This window comes from Drosophila bipectinata, chromosome XR (genome assembly GCF_030179905.1).
Source record: "Drosophila bipectinata strain 14024-0381.07 chromosome XR, DbipHiC1v2, whole genome shotgun sequence".
Taxonomy (NCBI): Eukaryota; Metazoa; Arthropoda; class Insecta; order Diptera; family Drosophilidae; genus Drosophila; species Drosophila bipectinata.
Window position 1 is genome coordinate 17,301,211 of NC_091735.1, and position 16,405 is coordinate 17,317,615.

The following is a 16,405-nucleotide window of genomic DNA, read 5'->3' on the forward strand; positions in this document are numbered from 1 at the left end:
TTTTTTTTTTTTAGATTATTTACCTATCGATAGAAACGGTAAATTTTAGTCGGCGGAAAAATTATTTTCAAATATCCAGACAAAGATTTTTCTTTAAAACAAATAAACTAAGCCTTGGAAAAAATTAATTATAATTTTGAGCATTTTTTTTTTGGATTGCCCACTTTTTTAGTACATAAGTAACAGCTGGGATGCTTTTTTCTTTTTTCTTTTTTCTTTTGACCGATATTTTTGGGACAAGCGCGTTCGTTGCTCCGCTTCTATTTTATTCATCCTCCTTTTCCTCTTCTGTAACGGTGCGGATCAGTTGGATAACTGGCGAGCTGGCCGAACCATTATTTATAAAAAAAACATAGTGAAAGTGCTAGGCAAATTAAATCCTCCTCAGCCGTTTGTTTCGTTTTAAATTTATATTTTTTAATATTTTCGTTATTCCATTTTTTTTTTTACGCGAGCTTTGTGCGCCAAAATTTTTTTCTAAGAATATTTGTGTGTTTCTTCCCAACTTGTAAAAAAAAAAAGAGTTATTGCGGTAAGTTTTTAACAATTTTAATAGTTTATAGTACTTTTCTGCGCATTAGACTTGTTTCTGCGTTTGATCTGTGCATTTTTCTTAAAATACATATTTGTGTGTATACTTCCATACTTCCCAATATTGCTTTTATAATATAGAAAAAAAAGAGTTATTGCCGTAAGTTTATTTTAGTTTTCATAGTTTATTTCTTAGTACTTTTCGGCGTCGAGTCGTCGGCGCCAAGTTGTAGGCGCCTAATGTTTCTGCCGCTTGATTCGTGCGCGCCATTTTGAGTGTCTAGACACGATCTATTGTCGTCTCATTTTAACCAATACAGAGTGATGCAAGGCTTCGACGAATTTGAAAACTAAAACGCACTTCCGAGAATGAGAAAAAACGAGCCTTAGTGATTAGAAGATGCTAGTTGGACAAAACAAAGCCTGAAAACAGAGTGCAACGAAAAAGTTCAAGGTTAACCTCTTGAGAGTATACATATTGAGTTTACCGTTACTTTGGAAAAAAAAGCAGTACAGTGTTGTACAGTGAAGCTTCGCCAAACTAAAAAAAGTTGTTTACACTTTTATTGCAGAGAAGTAATCATGGACCAGTTGAAGCAACTGGTGCGTCCTATAACCTCTGGCAGCCGGCAGGCGCCAGATCCCTACGATCAGTACTTGGAGTGTCGGGGCCTCTACCGCAAACATACGGCCCGGGATGCCTCCAGTTTGTTCCGTGTCATCGCCGAGCAGCTATACGACACTCAGTCCTTGCACTATGAGATCAGGTTGGAGTGCGTTCGCTTCATGACCCTAAAACGACGCATTTTCGAGAAGGTTCGTTGGATAGACTTCCTCTCTAAAGGGGTAGGATTATGATAGTATCCTGATTTCAGCACATTCCCGGTGACTATGACAGCTACCTTTTTGACATGTCCAAGCCCAAGACGTATGGAACCATGACGGAGTTGCGTGCCATGTGCTGCCTCTACAAGTAAATGAATCAATCACATAATGTATGATCCTGAGAGGATTAATCCTTTGATTTTCAGACGTAATGCCATTCTGTACGAGCCCTACAACATGGGAACTGCTGTTATTTTTAATCGTAACTTCCAGCATGACTTTCGTGTTTTCTACAACAATGAGAACCACTTTGACTCCGTCTACGAAGTGGATGATATCCAAGCTGCAGCCATTTGTCAGTGTATGTCGTGTCGTATAACATCTAATATATAGATTTCTTAACTCTTTGGCTTTTGGAATTGTAGCGATAACCTTCAAGCTGCTCTACCAAATGCTGTTCAAGCTGCCCGACGTCAACTTTGCGGTTGAGAGCATGTTGCATCCGCACACCTTTGCATGGGATCCCTTCGATGTCGTTTTCGACCAGCAGGGCTATATGATTCGTATCAAGTGCTCCGATGGTCGCATCTTTACGTTGGACCTGCCGGAGGTAACCAACTGCATCCTGGAGGACTTTCAGCTGTGCAACTTCCACAGCAGTCGTGGAATCCAGAGTCGTAACCGTAATTTGAGACAGTTGCTGGACCAGTCACAGAACCCAGACATGGCCGGGAATGTTGGAGACGAGACTCGTGACCGCATGCTCATGTGCGCCAATAAGATGGTGTCCTGCGTGCGTCAATTGCTTGACGATGGTGGGTTCTTTGAATGTTTTAAACTTCTCTACAGGTTTTCTAATATATTTCTATGTTTTTTTCAGGTATCACTCCTTTTCCTTATAAAGTGGCCAAGTCCTTGGACCCAAACATGTACCGAAACATTGAGTTCGACTGCTGGAATGACATCCGCAAGGAAGCCAAGCGCCACAATGCCTACTGCAATGACTACAACTTCAAGGTAGGACACTTTCCCAGTCCATACATACACGCAAGCACACATTCGTTTCATGTCAATCCTTCGAGTGTCAACCAGTTACATTTCCCCCTTCCCCTCACTTTCACACACACACACACTACACACACCACACACTATAAACGCTTTCACCTTTTGTCTCTGATGTGGAACTATCTTTTATCCCTGTATCCGTGTCGTTGTTTTGTGTTGTTTGTCTTCCAGGTGGGAGCCAAGTGCCGGGTTGAGTTGCAGCACGAAGTGGAAATGGTGACGTGCCACATCCAAAAGATCTCCCGTGACAATTCTTCTTGTCTTGTGTTTTTGGAGAAGATTGGCAAGATGACATTGGTACTGCTTCCATAATTGTGTTTTTAAAGACTCTATCTTTATATATCTTTTATTATATTGAATTGTCTGTCCGATGGTTGATCTTATATAGTCTATATAGGGTTTAGGTTTCGATTCGACAATAAATATACCATTTTTGAATTAAAGATTTGGACTTGAGAAGATTTTGTAACGTTTTAAAGCCTTTAAATGTTTGCGATTCACATTTTTAACAAAAGTACTGGGTATTAATAGTAAAAACTCTTAACTAAATGCATTTTAGATTAAAATGTGCAACTTTATTATATATACACCATAAATTTCAATCTTAAATTCCCCCAGAATAATAAAATTAAATTCTTTTTATAAAAAGACTTGTTTCTAACGAATATTTCATCCTTCGTCTATCAAAGTCAGGGTTATTTTAGAGTTTTAAAAATTTGTATGGTATTTTTGCTAACTATCGAATCTCCGGCTGGTCTAGGTCCCCTATGATTCCCTGCACCCAGTGCCCCCCGATGAGTTCCGCCCCTGGACCTTGCCCTATCGCTATCAGCAGCGGTCGCTAAACCGCCTTCCCCAGATGGCCCAGAAGTTCGGAAACAAGTCCGGACACAACAACAACAAGCTGGCCAAGTGGAAGAAGAACAAGGTGGTGTTCGAAGAGGCCAACTGCTTCGAGTCCACTCAGTATGCGCCCGAAAACCATAATAATGCCGATCAGCAACAGGACGGGCAGAATAACATCGAGCAAGCCCAAGAGCCGCTGGAGCAGCAAGAGGATCAGGAGCAGGCCTCCCGGGCCAGGGAGCGGGAGGAGGGTGCCAAGCTGCAGCCTCAGCAGCAACAGAAGCAGGTCGTGAAGGGGTACAAAGCTACTCGCCAGAAGAACAACTCAGGATCTCACCATAACAAAGATCCGATGGTGGCTGTGGCTATGCCGCCGCCAGGTCACTTCATGGGCTTTACGCCCTCCATGATTGCACGTCCCGGGGCCCAGCCTTCCCCAGCCTGGCCAAACTCGCCCATGGCAATGCCCGAGGAATTCCAGTATCCGTTGCAGGGCCCACCGCTTCCTCCGCCCACCGATGGATGTGTCTACATGCCGATTGGTAGCTTTGCTCCGCATCCCACTATGCCGGGACAGCTTCTGCCGCTGCCCCCAATACCCACCCCAACCAACATGGGTAAGTCAAGTCCATTTCTAGAGCTTCTGTTTATAATTAATCCATAACATCCATAAAGCTCCTGCTGCCGTCGGCGTCGAACCAAGACGCTCCATGCAGATGAATGGGGAGGATCTTCCGTCGGATGTCGGAACCCTGAGATACTTCTACAATATGGGCGTTGATATGCATTTGCGCATGAATCACCAACCTTCGCCGGAGGAATTGGCCGTTGTGCCCTACATCCAGCAACAGGGCACTCCGGAGAAGGTGGAAGATCACCTGGCAGTGGAAGCCACTCCGCCAGCAACTCCGGAAGCCGGAAATGGAGGCACCACTGAGCCCCTAGCTTTAGAGAAGTCCAACTCGAAGCGCAACGGCTCACCGCAGACTGGAAAATATCGCGGCAAGCGTCCGGAGCAGTTGCATGAGCTGAAGGATCCGATGGGGCATGCTGCCCTGCTGCCCACACCCACCCCATCGCCGGGCACTAATGGCAACCAGTTCAGCTTCATAACTCCGCCGCCGCCACCACCACCACCACAACACTTGATGACTCCGCCTAGGCTGCTCCAGCCGCCGCCCATCTACTATCACAAGGCGGGTTCGGGCGCTCCGCCCCAGATTCCGGGAGTACCGGGCTCCCCATCTCAGATTCCGGTGTTGCCTGCCGGCCAGGTGAGTCGTGTGCTCATCTTTTAGACTTTTTAGATGTGTGAACGGTATAATCCTTTGCAGAATCCCTATGCCTGGGGCCTTCCGCCGCCACCGCCGCCTTCGATGGTTCCTCACTTTGAGGTAATCAACAATTTCCCCATCGATGCCCAACAGCAGCAGCAGCAGCAGCAGGTGGCTCAAGTGTCAGCTCAGCAGGCTGGCCCACAGTTGCCAACACTCCCAGCTCAATCTCAGCCAGCAGCCAACTACGGAGGAGCTGCCCCGCGTCATCACTGAGAGGGAGGAGAAGGTAACGCAGGAGGGACATGGACATACCAGTCCCAAAAATCTCAGATACGAAATCGAAACAAGCTACTTTTAAAACTCGATCATATTTTTAAATTGTAGTCCACTTTTAAGGCACACATCTGGAAGCCCAGTAACCCCCCCTTACTTTCTAAAAACATAATGCTCGATGAATGCATATCTTAACTAATGTGTCAACTAATTTAATTTTTTAAATTTGTAATCGGAGCTGCACTTTGCGATTCTTTTTTTTTAAATAACTCCTCACTCTTAACGCAAACCATAACCACACCACAACAACACCTATTTATATGATCTATTTAACCAACAAGTGTCCTTACCAAGTAAACATATATATTATCTAACTCTACCCCATGTAAAAGGTATATCTCAACAACACAACTAACTAAACAAATAAAAAGTAACGTATATCACAGATTGTGGAAGTAACTTTAAAATGAATAACACACACACATACCTTTTACTATATACTTTTTTACTTTTATTTTAATATATGCCTTGTAACTACTTAAAACATTAATCAAAATGTGACTATAATAGTCCTAAAACTTTTCTATAATCGTAAGAATTATCTTGTTTAGCACCTTGATGGCCAGATGTGAGCTACCGTCTGTTTGTCGTCTTTGGTAGGGCTGTTGAATGAAAGAAGCCCTTTAGAAAGCCATGCGATAGGTGCTATCATTTTGAGTGAGAATTACTTGAGCCACTCCGCCACTGGTCAGGATGGAGAACATTAGAAGCCACAAGAGGAGCCACAAGGTGCTAGTTTGTGCTAGTAGTAACCGATGCATTGTCGATGGAGAAGAAAAAAAAAAAAAAAAAAAACGAAGAATACTTTGAACTTGTAACCGATACGTTTTTGTTGGCGTTTTAAATCTGTTTAGTTGGATATTATTTGTCGAGTGCTCCCAATTTTTGCTTATTTCTGCTTACAGACTGAAAACGCTTCGCCAAAGTGTCGCATTTTTATGCTGAATTTTCAAACTTGCCGCCGAGTGCAAATGGGCGGCACTCAACGACCTACATTCTGATTTTATACCGGCAGTAGTTCCACTGCCCATCCACTAATCTCTTATTATTAATATTACTAACTCCGGGGCACGATATGTGTTTGCCTTAAAAGTTGCGTGTTTTTTCGAAAAGGTTATCTCTCCAGATCTCTCTCTAGAGAGAAGGTCAAGATCAATGAAGATCACTACATGTGGTGGCCTAGAAGTGGCCTAAAATTAATCATTTCAATGTGTTTAAGTTCTAAGTTCCATATTTTATATTAAAAATACTCCATATGTTATCCCCCCAAAAAAGCAAAAAACTTGTATTATTTTTTAGATTTTTTTTTCAAATTTTTTTATTTGTTTGCAAAGAAACCTGAGAAGCACGCCCCTCCGCAACCGTGGATTGTGGGTGGGTGGTTTGGTTGGTGGGTGGTTGTTGAGGCTGTGGGGGCGCAGTGGTCTTGTCAGGCGATCAGGCTGTGTCGGAGAACACAAAGTAACTAAGTGGACGGAACCCCAACTGACAGTCGCTTCAGGTTGGATCTGGAACGGCAGCAGTCTCTGGGAACCTCCGATGCCCGCTCCTGCAAATCCTCAGTGTAGGATTCGCTTAGTAGGAGGGCTGGGCATAAGCTCCGGGTCCGGACGGGCCGGGTCCGTAGCTCTGGTGGCTCGGTCCGGATCCATAGGGACCCTCACGATCGCCGGCGATGCTGGCCAGGGCGGAGAGGCCCTGGTTGCCGTTCTGGAGCAGCTGGTAGCCAGCACTGGCAGCAGCGGAATCAGCTCCGGAGGCCTAAGCGGGCAGAGCTGGTCCACCGTGCTGGTGTCCGGGTCCGGCGCCATGACCACCGTGTCCGTGACCGTGTCCACCATGTCCGTGTCCGTGTCCACCGTGTCCGCCGGCTGGGCCACCGGAGTGAGATCCCTGGCCGTAGCCCTGCTTGTTCTCATTGACGAAGTACTTCTCTGCTGGGGGCTTCACCACGTTGACGAACACGGGCTCGACCTTGACGCGACGGGGATGGTGCTTGACGTAGACCTTGCGGAGGACGATTGCTGGGGGCTTGTGGAGCACCACCGGGGCGGGCTTGACCACCAGTGGGGGGTGGTTGACCAGCACCTTCGTGGGCGGACGCTTGACAATGATGGGGGCGGGGCGGTGGATCAGGATCTCGCCCTTGTTCTGGGGATAGGTGATCGAGGAGGTGAGGGTGTTGCCCTTGGTGTTCACGGGCTTGTAGGGGATGTTCTGGTCGGAGCCGTAGCTGCTCTGACCGGCCTGGGCCACTCCAGCAGCATCAGCACCTCCCTCCAATCCTCCGGCACCGGCTCCGGCACCACCGTACTCGCCACCGGCAACGCCACCAGCTCCGGCAGCAGCAGCCGCCGCCGAAGCGGCATCGGCTCCGCCATCAGAGCCACCATGGCCTCCGGACACTGGTCCGCCGTAGCCCTGGTTACCGCCGTAGTTCGCGCTGGCACACGCCTGGAAGATGGCAAAGGGAATGGGTGAGTCTTTGATTTCTAAAAGTATTCCTATGCTAATTTATGATTTTTTCCATTTCAGATTTAGATTTAAGATTTAGATTTAATTGTTAAATATTTTTAAGTCTTGAATTCTTTGTTTAAACTTAGAGATCTCTCTCTTAGAGATCTTTTATCTTTCAAATTCTTTCAATCTTTCAATATTTTATAATTTTCAAGTCATTCTCGGAGTCTATCGGGGTAGACTGTCTTGAGGAAATCAAAGGAAATCCAACTCCATAAGCTATATAGATGTATATATATACTTACGATCAGGCAGGCGGCCAAAGCCCAAATGTAGCTCGATCTTGTCATCTTGTCCCAGTTGCAGTTCCAGTTGCTCTCCGGCCTCTGGTGCTCCCACTTGGAATGTCGTGTGTCTTCTGGTGCCCTCCAATAGTGTCCGTAGTCTTTAAATATGCTCCGGGCTAGCGTCTCCGGGTCCGGCTTCCAAGTACGTGACATTTGTCAAGATGGCCAAAGTAACTCCATGTTGCCGGGTTTATGGGTTGTTGTGTTGTTGGATCTTACGGGTTCGTTTGCTTTCCGCTCCACACTCTTAACCCACGCGATGGGAACCGAACATGGCCAAATGCTGATAGATCGCACGCATCGCATCGCAACCCCGGGGCACATATCGCACGCTGTCTTCAACTTTACGTAGAATCCACCAAAATCCAACAACACAATCGAGAGCTTTGAATCTCAGCTCGCATATCGAGGTCTATCCGAACGTCTTGGCCAGATTGCGATTCTCATGGCGAGAAATGGCCCGGAAAATAGTTCCGCATTGGCAGACAAAACCCAGGCCCCCGGAGAAATGGAGAGCATATGGCGGAATCTATTTTTCAGATTATTTTAACTGTTTGCACTTTATAAACTATAATCTTGTACAATCGCACGATGTAAGAATAGATATTGTAATGTAGGGGTTTGATTATAATTTTACTTTCCTGGAAAAGTAGTTTTTAAGGAGGCACATCCTGAATGATAAGAATTTAAACAGATTTGTACAAGAATATATATTTTTTATAAAATAGTTTATAAGAAGTTTCAAATAAGAATATATAAAATATATAACCAATTATTATTCCAATCAAATCCATTTATAAAGCCATAAGCTATATTTTAGTTCAAGAAAGGCTTATATTAAATATAATTCATTAACTATTAAATACACACGTATTTATATGTTTAAGTAAAAATAACTAAAATCATAAAATAAGTGTTACATATCTAGTATTTATAAAATTCCAAGAAAGGGATTTCAAAATAGGTCCTTTTTCAAACCTTTCTTTCAAAAAAGATGAGTCTTAAAGAGGCTCTCAGTTCTTTTAGAAAACATACGACTTGATAATAATTCCTTCATTAAATAAATCATTAAATTATTAATAAAACCTTATAAAAACCCCCCTTATAGAGGCCACAATTTAAAAAACAATCGTGCTTGTTGGTAAACAAACAGTTCCAACGTGAAACAATTCCATTACAGATTGTAAACTTGCAGATAAAAGTATCTTTCTGGAAAGAAAATATGTCGCAGATGCAGAAACTGTTAAACTTTGTAAATAACCCGTATTTATGAAATGCCTACCCATAATTAAAATCATGTCATGTTGTGAGTCAATATTTAATGATGGATAATATACCCAAAATAATGAAGGCCCATCTCTCCCAGCTTGTAGGCCAATTAATGTTAAAAATTGACAAGATTTGTGTAATTTAAGAGCTAGAATCAATTCTCAACTCGGAAAGAATTAAAATCTATTTATAGTTAAATTAAAATATAATTGCAATGTAAACAATTTCCATTGTAAGCCAAGCAGTTACTTTTTGGTTTAATAATTTCTGCTGTTGTTTACAGTTTGGGGTTTTTATTACAAAATTATGACCCTTTTTTGCTTGCCCTTGGAGCTGTTCTCAAGCCTAAAAGGTTATTATTAATATTATTATTAAAATACTATCATAACCTATTTATTTTTTAAATATATATTTGTAAAGATATTACTCCAAAGAAGATAAGATATGGGAGCTAAGACATGGCCACTTCGACCTCCTTATCTTGAAAAAGTACCGGGTATATGTAGTTATTTATTTTAAAATTAAATTATTTTAATTTCTTAAAACAATCAACTTCATTATCCCCTTAATAAAAATCCATTATTTTTATATTTTAAGTAATTCTTCTTTTCATTTTTTATTCACACTCGGCACTTGGCAAAGAAAAAAACAAAAAAAAAATAAATTAAATTAAACCGGACCAGGGTCAAACCCCAGTAACGCGGCATTTAGGATCTGGGAAGGATCCCTGCAACCCACTTAGTAGTTGGGCTGACCGTAGGGGGCGGGACTGGCGTACAGAGGAGCCTCGTTGCCGGCGGAGTAGCCATCGGCGGAGGAGGCAGCTCCCGCGGCGGAAGCAGCTCCGGCGTTTCCGTAGCTCTGGTGGGGCTGGCTGTAAACGGGAGCGACCACCGGGGCGAGAGGAGCCTCGATCTTCTTGCCGGGCTTGTAGACCTTCACGTAGACGGGGTTGAGGCTCAGGGGAGTGGGCACCTTGTTGATCACCTCCTGCTGGTAGATGACCGAAGGCTTGATCTTGTAGATCACCGGGTTGCCACGGACCACGGTCGGGGGACCGCTGTTCACATGGGCTGGGGGTGCGCCCGGCTGGTGGACGATGATTGGAGGCAGGGGCTGGGTGGCGATCACCTGGTGGTTGTTGTGGCCGGAGGGCACCAACAGGGAACGGAACAGATGCTGGTCAACGAACTGGGGGGACACCACCTTGATCTTGCCCTGGCGGATGTTGCTGGCCAGGTTGGTCTCGGCGAGAGACTCGGCAATATCCTCGGAGTTCTTCAGCTTCTGGTAGGTGGGATCGGCGTTGAGGGCCTGGAGTTGGGCCTGGACGCGTCCCAGCCGACGGGCCTCCTCGGGAGTGGGCTGGATCTCGGCCTGAGAGGCGATCTGATTGGCAGCCGGCTGGTTACCGCCAGTGGCCACATTCACGTACTCGTCCAGTCCTTGGGGACCGCCGGGCAGATACTGGCCGGGTCCACCGCCGCCACCACCGGGACCATAGTTGCCACTCACCAGCTATTGAGAGAATCGAAGTATTAGTACCGGCTGTGGATGGCATTTGGGGATGATGATGTATACTAACCGATGAGCCGGCGGCAATGGCCAAAATGCCAAACCAGAGACCGAGTTGCATGTTAACGTGTGGATCGTGGATCGTCTACTACTGCTCGATCTCTGGGCCCGGGTCCGGCTCTTTATAGTGCCTATAATCGCCAGCCGCCACGGCCGGCTACGTGATCCATTTCCATTTCCGATTTCTGGCCCGGAGTGCCTCAGTCTCGTCTGCTTTCCGTTGCAATCTTTTTTGCTTTTCGCGGCTCGCCTTGGCTTGAATCATCTTCGTTTCTCTGGAAGATCTCTCGTATGCAGATCGGATCTTGAAAGATTCTCCAAAAAGTTTCCAATTTTCCGACCCGACGACTGTTATTATCAAGTTTTTCTTTGGATTTGTAGTTGGAGGTTGTATCATTTATCTTAACAGTTTCAACTCTGCCACCACCTCCAAGATCAAGATTTAAGTTTAATTATTTGAATAAGTCTTTTTTGATTTAAAATTTTTAATCTTTTTTTTTTTTAACGAGAGATAAATATTTGGGCTTTATCTGGTTAGTTTGTGTAAGTATCTTTACACATATATCTTAAGAGCTTGAGATTATAACTGAGAGATACATTTTTTACCACTACATAAATAGTTAACAGAAGGGGTTTTGTTTTTAGTTCTCGTTCGACTTTTGTTTAAGTTTCTTTATTTATTTTTTAAGGATCTTAATGTTTGGATCTTGACCCATTGATCCTTCTAACAGTTTCCATGGTGGGTATATTATTTTGTTGATAGGCTTTTAAGAAATGTAACTAATCAGAGGTATAGTAGTTGAATAACAAACCATTCTTGTCATATTTAAATACATGATAATATTTATTATTTAATTTATTTATATATCTTATAAATGTAGATCTCTTAAACTATTTTCCAAACCAAAGTCCCAAACGAAAACTATATTTATATATTTTTAAATATTTATTTTATTTGTAATAATACCCCATACTCTTTGTAAGTGTGATGTGTGTTTTAAGTGTTTGTATGTTTTGTTGTGATGTTGCATGTTGTATGTTGTGTTTCATGTGTGTTTCAGCCTCATGTATGTGTTGTGTTTTTTTTTTCTTATTTTTTAGGAACTTAAGACTACTTCAGAGACCCCTCTTGTAGAGGAGGTAGGTGAGATCCCTCGTGGGTCGACTGCCGTAGTCGTTGAAGGGCGACTTGAAGGGCAGTTGGCTGCCAAAGGACTCCCGCTCCTCGCCTGGTGCAGGACCTCCCCCGGAGGAGGAGGAGGAGCGAACCACCGAGGGATTCGATTGGGCGGCGTGCAACTGATCTTCGCTGGAATTAATGATATATCCCCTCTGAGGTTGTTGCTGGTTTTTTGGATATCTCATATTTCTGTGTGGTGTTTGTGGTTGGTATTGTTGTTGATGTTGTTGTGGTGTGTGCTGTGTGTTTGGTGTGTATTGTTGTTGTGTGTTTGGTGTGTATTGTTGTGCGTAGTTGTAGCGTTGTTGTTGCTTCTGCTGCCTTTGTTGCATCAGATATTGCTGCTTCGAAGCCACCGCCCGATTGTCAAAGTTCTGACTCTGTCCCCTTCCATAGGCCGACTGCTCAGCTCCTGGTCTTTCCGCTCCCGGTAGGTACTCGTGATGCACCTCCTCGTGGACTCCGTTCTGGGTCTGGTTGATCAGACGATTGTATTCCTCGTTGGTGCCTCCGACCTGCAAGTGAATCGCATGCCGGAAATCGTCACCCAAATGCTTCAGCCAGAAGTTCTCATCCACCTCGCCGGTGGTGTAGATTCTGGTGGTCTGGCCGCTTTTGGGCTTGCCCACCACTGTGCCGGTGGACTCCAAGACATCTATGACATCGTACTGTTCGTCGCCGGAGCTGGGTTTTCCGCCGGGCAGAGGTTCCACCCGGGCGGCTTTCCGGAGATCCCCGTTGATGAGGCGATCGGTGGTCTGATCGATTATGGAAATGGGACTGGTACTGCCTCCGAAATCCTCCTCTTCGCCGGGTGTGGTGTCTCCAAGATTCTAAGAATTGTACGTTCCATTAGTTACAAGTCTTTCAAAGGCCGTCAGTTCGACTCCAACACCCTACCTCACTGCGAGTTCCGGCCAGAAAAGCAACGATAAACGCCAATATGGACCACCTCCAGTTGGTGGCCATTTTGGGTAACTTTTTCGTATCAACTGAAGCCCCAGCGGCCTATGGATTCCACTTAAATAGCCCCAGTCCCAGTCCAAAACAAGACATGCCTCGTACTATTTTAGTTTCGAGAAGAAAAAACAAAACGTACCGGGACGTGATCTAAAACCAGATATGTCATATGCCATTTAGATGTCTCATCCACGAATCTCTGGCGATCTTGATGCGTCAGAATCTCCCGACCAAGCCAGAGGGGGACGGCACCAAGAACCGAGAGAGACAGCGAAAGCGAAAAAGAAAGGGAGGGCTACACATCCCAGGGTCATTGAAATTCTTAGCTATTTCTCAATGGGTTTCGGTCTAGTTCCAATTCTTAATTGATGTCCAGTTATTGGGAACTTGACAGTGGAAGCTATGATCCATGATCTTAGTACTATAGCTTCTATAAGAGTCGATATAAGTATGGTATGGCAAGTGATACCATTTTCGCATTGGGTTTAAACCTTAAAGTAATCTACTTTGGACACACCCATCCATGAGAAAGATTTTGCTTTTGGGTCACGCAGAGTCTGGGCTTTTTTTGCGGGCTCTGGAAACTTGCCCCTGTAGAGTTATCTACGGGTATCTTTCGGATTTTCAATGGTATGCGATCGCAAAAGTTCACCACCTGAATGATCAGCTATTTGTTTTGGTTTCACAGAACCAGAACTTTAGGCCATTGAAAGATCGTGCTAAGTAGGGCTTGTACTATAACGACTTTTTTGTACTCGTAATATTGTCTATAGAGGTATGGAGTATATCTATGAGAGATATGAATGTATCTAGGTTTAAGAGGTTTTTTAAAGAATAAACTTAATATTAAGCTCAAGTATTATGGGGTAAAATGGTACAGTATCATAACCATAACCATCACTATAATATCAAATAATACTATCCTATCTTGTGTTAGTTTATTTCTAGAATAATTCCCCATCCAAACCATCATAGATCTTCTAATACGGAGCATACTTTTAGGGGTATTCTAGACCCCTTCAGTATGGTAACTCCCATAATCACACAAAATCGAGCATTTTGGATCAAGAAAACTTTATTAAAAGGGGTCAGTGAGTGGCAGTGGGTTTAAACTGCCGACAAAAAGGGAAAACGTAAACAAAAATCGGCGGAATAGGTGGAAATAAAATATATACATCATGTACATATATATACAGGTGAGACATCGAGACCCACTGGCCTAGATTTCGGGCCGAGCTCAGCAGATTCTTTTTATTTTTCGACGGCTCTTTCGTCGGGGGGTGCTCTTCGATTCTCCGATTCTTCAGTAGCTGTAGCTGCAAAGAGAAGAAAGACGAAGGGCTGGTCAATAAAGAAACGCCACAGATTTGTTTTCAATGTACATTATATTCTATTTCATCCCACTCTCCTCAGCTTTCTTCTAACAAAATAACTAAATCTACAAATTAATAATGGCCTGGCTTAGAAGAATCTAACGAATTATTCGCGAGCTTAGAACCAGGCCCTCAGGTAATCCGTGATGGGTGGAACGTTGTAGGTATCAATACTGTATCCGTTCTGGCTCTGGCTGTTGTAGCCGTAGGTCTTGGCCGGCCTGGTGGAGTAGTCCGCCCGGAGGGCATGCTCCGGCTCCGGAGAGGCATCGAATCCCCAGCCTCCCAGCCGGCCGTCGATGAGCTTCCTCAGGAAGTCGGTGGTCTGCCGCTTTTGCACCGGCTCCGGGTCCACCAGGGCACCCTCCGCACCCTCGGCTCCGTACTGATAGCTCGGATGGCTGTACACAATGCCGGAGATGATTCTGTCTAGCTGGGAGTCGGAAACATGCTCCACGGGGTAGCCAGTGCCCAGACCCAGAACCGGAGCTCCGTAGCCGCGTCGAGTAACCGACTCCAGATCTCCGGCAAACTGCAGGGGCGTAGAGCTGAGATGCAGTGGATCCGGCACGGATGTGGTGGACAGCAGACTCCGCAACTGCGAGTCGTCCACGAACTTGTAGTCCTCGTGCTGATAGCTCAGCGGGGAGGGTATCTGGAGGGGGTAATAGCTCAGGGCAGATCTCTTTGAGGGTATGGAGTTCACCGGCTCCGGGGTCTCTGTCTGCTCGGCTTCCGCCTGGTCCCTGGGCGTTGAGGTCTCCTCCGGCGGGGGGGCGGACGACGTTATTGCCCCACAGCCAGTATGACACTGTCCGGGCTTAAAGTCCGGATTCAGGGTTTCCGGCATAAACTGTATTATCTCCGGCGCCGTGAGATCTATCTGGGATCGTTCCTGCTCCAGGAGATCGTACTCTCCTTTGATGTCCCGTTTCCTCAAGCGATGACCCAAACCGAAAAATCCGGCGGGGGTTTTCTTGGTCTTCCGCTTGGTCGGTGGGGCTTCTTGAGGGGATTCCACTGGAATCAGCCCAAAGAGCTTTACTTTCTGGGGCTTCTGCTTTACTTTCTGTTTCAGTTGCTGCTGGGCGGACAGGTCCTTGTGGTAGAGCTTCACGTAGCGCGGAGGTCGCTCCTGGAGCTGTTGCTGTCGCATCATTCTTCGGCGGAGGAGTGATCCCGGCTGGCGGAGATCCCTACGCCGGCGGATGGCATTCGACGACCTGGCCGAAGGGGCTACGTACCTGGATTTCTGAGCGGAGCAGCTGGAACATCCGCAGGTCTCCTTGTTCTTGGCCTGGCAATCTGAAAGTCAAGACAAAATATGAGTTTAAAGACTGATTCTTTATCTGTCCGCTTAAGAGAGGTTCAGACTCAAACTGGGAGACTTGTTCTGATTTTTGAAGAGTTCTTAATGGAAGAAATCTAAGAAAGAATAGTCCCTCTCATAAGCTTCTTCATAATTCAAACTTTGTCCGCTTAGGGGAGGTCTTTGTTTGAAGAATGTCTCTTAGTTTGTCCGCTCAAGAGAGGATCACCTCAAGTCGACTTACCCGCCTTGTTGACTGTCACCCGATCCACCTTGGCATAGAGCTTGGCCGGATTGGACTTGGGTGGAGCCGGAGTCCGTGGCTGTTCGACCGTAAAGTCAAAGCTATAGCTGATCTTGGCCTTGGTCTGGACGGGCTTCTCCACCCTATAGCCGTAGTCGTTGGCGGCGTACTTCTTGGGCTTGGGGGGATTGGGAACGTTTAGCTGGTAGCCCAACTGGGTGGGGCAGGCACAGCTCTCGCCGGTATAGACCACCTCGAGGGGCGCCGCCTGGAGCACGGCCATCAGTCCGAGGCCCAAAAAAGCAATTAGGAGTCGCATCTTAGGTTCGGTGTTCTTCACGGTACTCAGCCCTGGTGGCTACTAGCCGCAGATTGCTCCGGAGCATTCTTTATATCATCTGCCCCACATCCACAATCTCTCACGCAGCTCCGGACCCATGCCGAGTGTATACTTGACTTTGACTTTGGACAAGGTTTTTCTCTCCCCATCTGGAGACGCCACCAGTGGTGCTTTTGTGTTTTTGTTTTTGTTTTTGGTTTCGCTGACCTTTTCAAATATTTAGTTTGCGGCGGGTCGTGTTTTCTGTCAAAAGTCATGTTCCCGGCACTCGTACTGCTGCTGCTGGTCTTCAGTGTCGCCACAGTCCGAAGACTGTCCCACTATAGAGTTGGAACTCTTCAAATGAAACAGATCGAAGTGTGTCTACCTTAAGACTTAAATCTTAAACTATGTTCTTAAAGATAGAGTAGGATATGATAAGTATATCTTCCATAATATCCTCCATTTATGATATTATGATATTATTACCATACC

At 45.4% G+C, this 16,405-nt stretch overlaps 5 protein-coding genes across 9 annotated transcripts; 1 reads left to right on the forward strand and 4 right to left on the reverse strand.

Annotated features, from left to right (window-relative positions):
- The first annotated feature begins 279 nt into the window (after positions 1-279).
- Positions 280-5,262, forward strand: otu (ovarian tumor). 4 transcript variants are annotated; one of them, XM_017238972.3, is made up of 10 exons: positions 280-532; positions 1,104-1,347; positions 1,407-1,504; positions 1,563-1,717; positions 1,782-2,171; positions 2,237-2,373; positions 2,593-2,718; positions 3,182-3,884; positions 3,943-4,541; positions 4,602-5,262. In XM_017238972.3, exons 2-10 carry the CDS (start codon positions 1,114-1,116, stop codon positions 4,815-4,817), a joined length of 2,658 nt encoding a protein of 885 aa, XP_017094461.2. In that variant the 5' UTR covers positions 280-532; positions 1,104-1,113; the 3' UTR covers positions 4,818-5,262. The 4 variants fall into 4 exon arrangements, with proteins under 4 accessions (XP_017094461.2, XP_070132352.1, XP_017094464.2 ...); XM_070276251.1 differs by having other exon boundaries at positions 1,109-1,347; XM_017238973.3 differs by lacking the exon at positions 280-532 and adding an exon at positions 835-985.
- An 898-nt stretch (positions 5,263-6,160) lies between these two features.
- On the reverse strand, positions 6,161-7,699 carry Cp38 (Chorion protein 38). Its single transcript, XM_017247876.3, is given in 2 exon segments — positions 6,161-7,331; positions 7,640-7,699. Coding segments are annotated over 2 exon segments (924 nt in total). The 5' UTR covers positions 7,685-7,699; the 3' UTR covers positions 6,161-6,452.
- Positions 7,700-9,571: 1,872 nt separating this feature from the next.
- Cp36 (Chorion protein 36) lies at positions 9,572-10,606 on the reverse strand. Its single transcript, XM_017238892.3, has 2 exons — positions 10,536-10,606; positions 9,572-10,468 (listed from the first exon to the last, which is right to left on the reverse strand). Exons 1-2 carry the CDS (start codon positions 10,584-10,586, stop codon positions 9,689-9,691), a joined length of 831 nt encoding a protein of 276 aa, XP_017094381.1. The 5' UTR covers positions 10,587-10,606; the 3' UTR covers positions 9,572-9,688.
- An 865-nt stretch (positions 10,607-11,471) lies between these two features.
- Positions 11,472-12,726, reverse strand: Cp7Fc (Chorion protein c at 7F). The gene is made up of 2 exons (XM_017238891.3): positions 12,606-12,726; positions 11,472-12,538 (listed from the first exon to the last, which is right to left on the reverse strand). Exons 1-2 carry the CDS (start codon positions 12,672-12,674, stop codon positions 11,642-11,644), a joined length of 966 nt encoding a protein of 321 aa, XP_017094380.2. The 5' UTR covers positions 12,675-12,726; the 3' UTR covers positions 11,472-11,641.
- A 1,032-nt stretch (positions 12,727-13,758) lies between these two features.
- Positions 13,759-16,348, reverse strand: Cp7Fb (Chorion protein b at 7F). Of its 2 annotated transcripts, XM_017238958.3 has the most exons (3): positions 15,592-16,348; positions 15,283-15,343; positions 13,759-13,981 (listed from the first exon to the last, which is right to left on the reverse strand). In XM_017238958.3, exons 1-3 carry the CDS (start codon positions 15,908-15,910, stop codon positions 13,969-13,971), a joined length of 393 nt encoding a protein of 130 aa, XP_017094447.1. In that variant the 5' UTR covers positions 15,911-16,348; the 3' UTR covers positions 13,759-13,968. The 2 variants fall into 2 exon arrangements, with proteins under 2 accessions (XP_017094447.1, XP_017094446.2); XM_017238957.2 differs by lacking the exon at positions 13,759-13,981 and having other exon boundaries at positions 14,032-15,343.
- Positions 16,349-16,405: the final 57 nt, after the last annotated feature.

Coding starts and splice junctions, on each gene's coding strand:
- Cp7Fb (XM_017238957.2), bottom strand. CDS start 15,910: ATGCGACTCCTAATTGCTTTTTTGGGCCTCGGACTGATGGCCGTGCTC. Junction 15,344..15,591: donor GGTGACAGTCAACAAGGCGG/GTAAGTCGACTT, acceptor CTTGACTTTCAG/ATTGCCAGGCCAAGAACAAG.
- Cp7Fc (XM_017238891.3), bottom strand. CDS start 12,674: ATGGCCACCAACTGGAGGTGGTCCATATTGGCGTTTATCGTTGCTTTT. Junction 12,539..12,605: donor TGGCCGGAACTCGCAGTGAG/GTAGGGTGTTGG, acceptor TACAATTCTTAG/AATCTTGGAGACACCACACC.
- Cp36 (XM_017238892.3), bottom strand. CDS start 10,586: ATGCAACTCGGTCTCTGGTTTGGCATTTTGGCCATTGCCGCCGGCTCA. Junction 10,469..10,535: donor CCATTGCCGCCGGCTCATCG/GTTAGTATACAT, acceptor TTCTCTCAATAG/CTGGTGAGTGGCAACTATGG.
- otu (XM_017238972.3), top strand. CDS start 1,114: ATGGACCAGTTGAAGCAACTGGTGCGTCCTATAACCTCTGGCAGCCGG. Junction 1,505..1,562: donor GCCATGTGCTGCCTCTACAA/GTAAATGAATCA, acceptor TTTGATTTTCAG/ACGTAATGCCATTCTGTACG. Junction 3,885..3,942: donor ACCCACCCCAACCAACATGG/GTAAGTCAAGTC, acceptor ACATCCATAAAG/CTCCTGCTGCCGTCGGCGTC.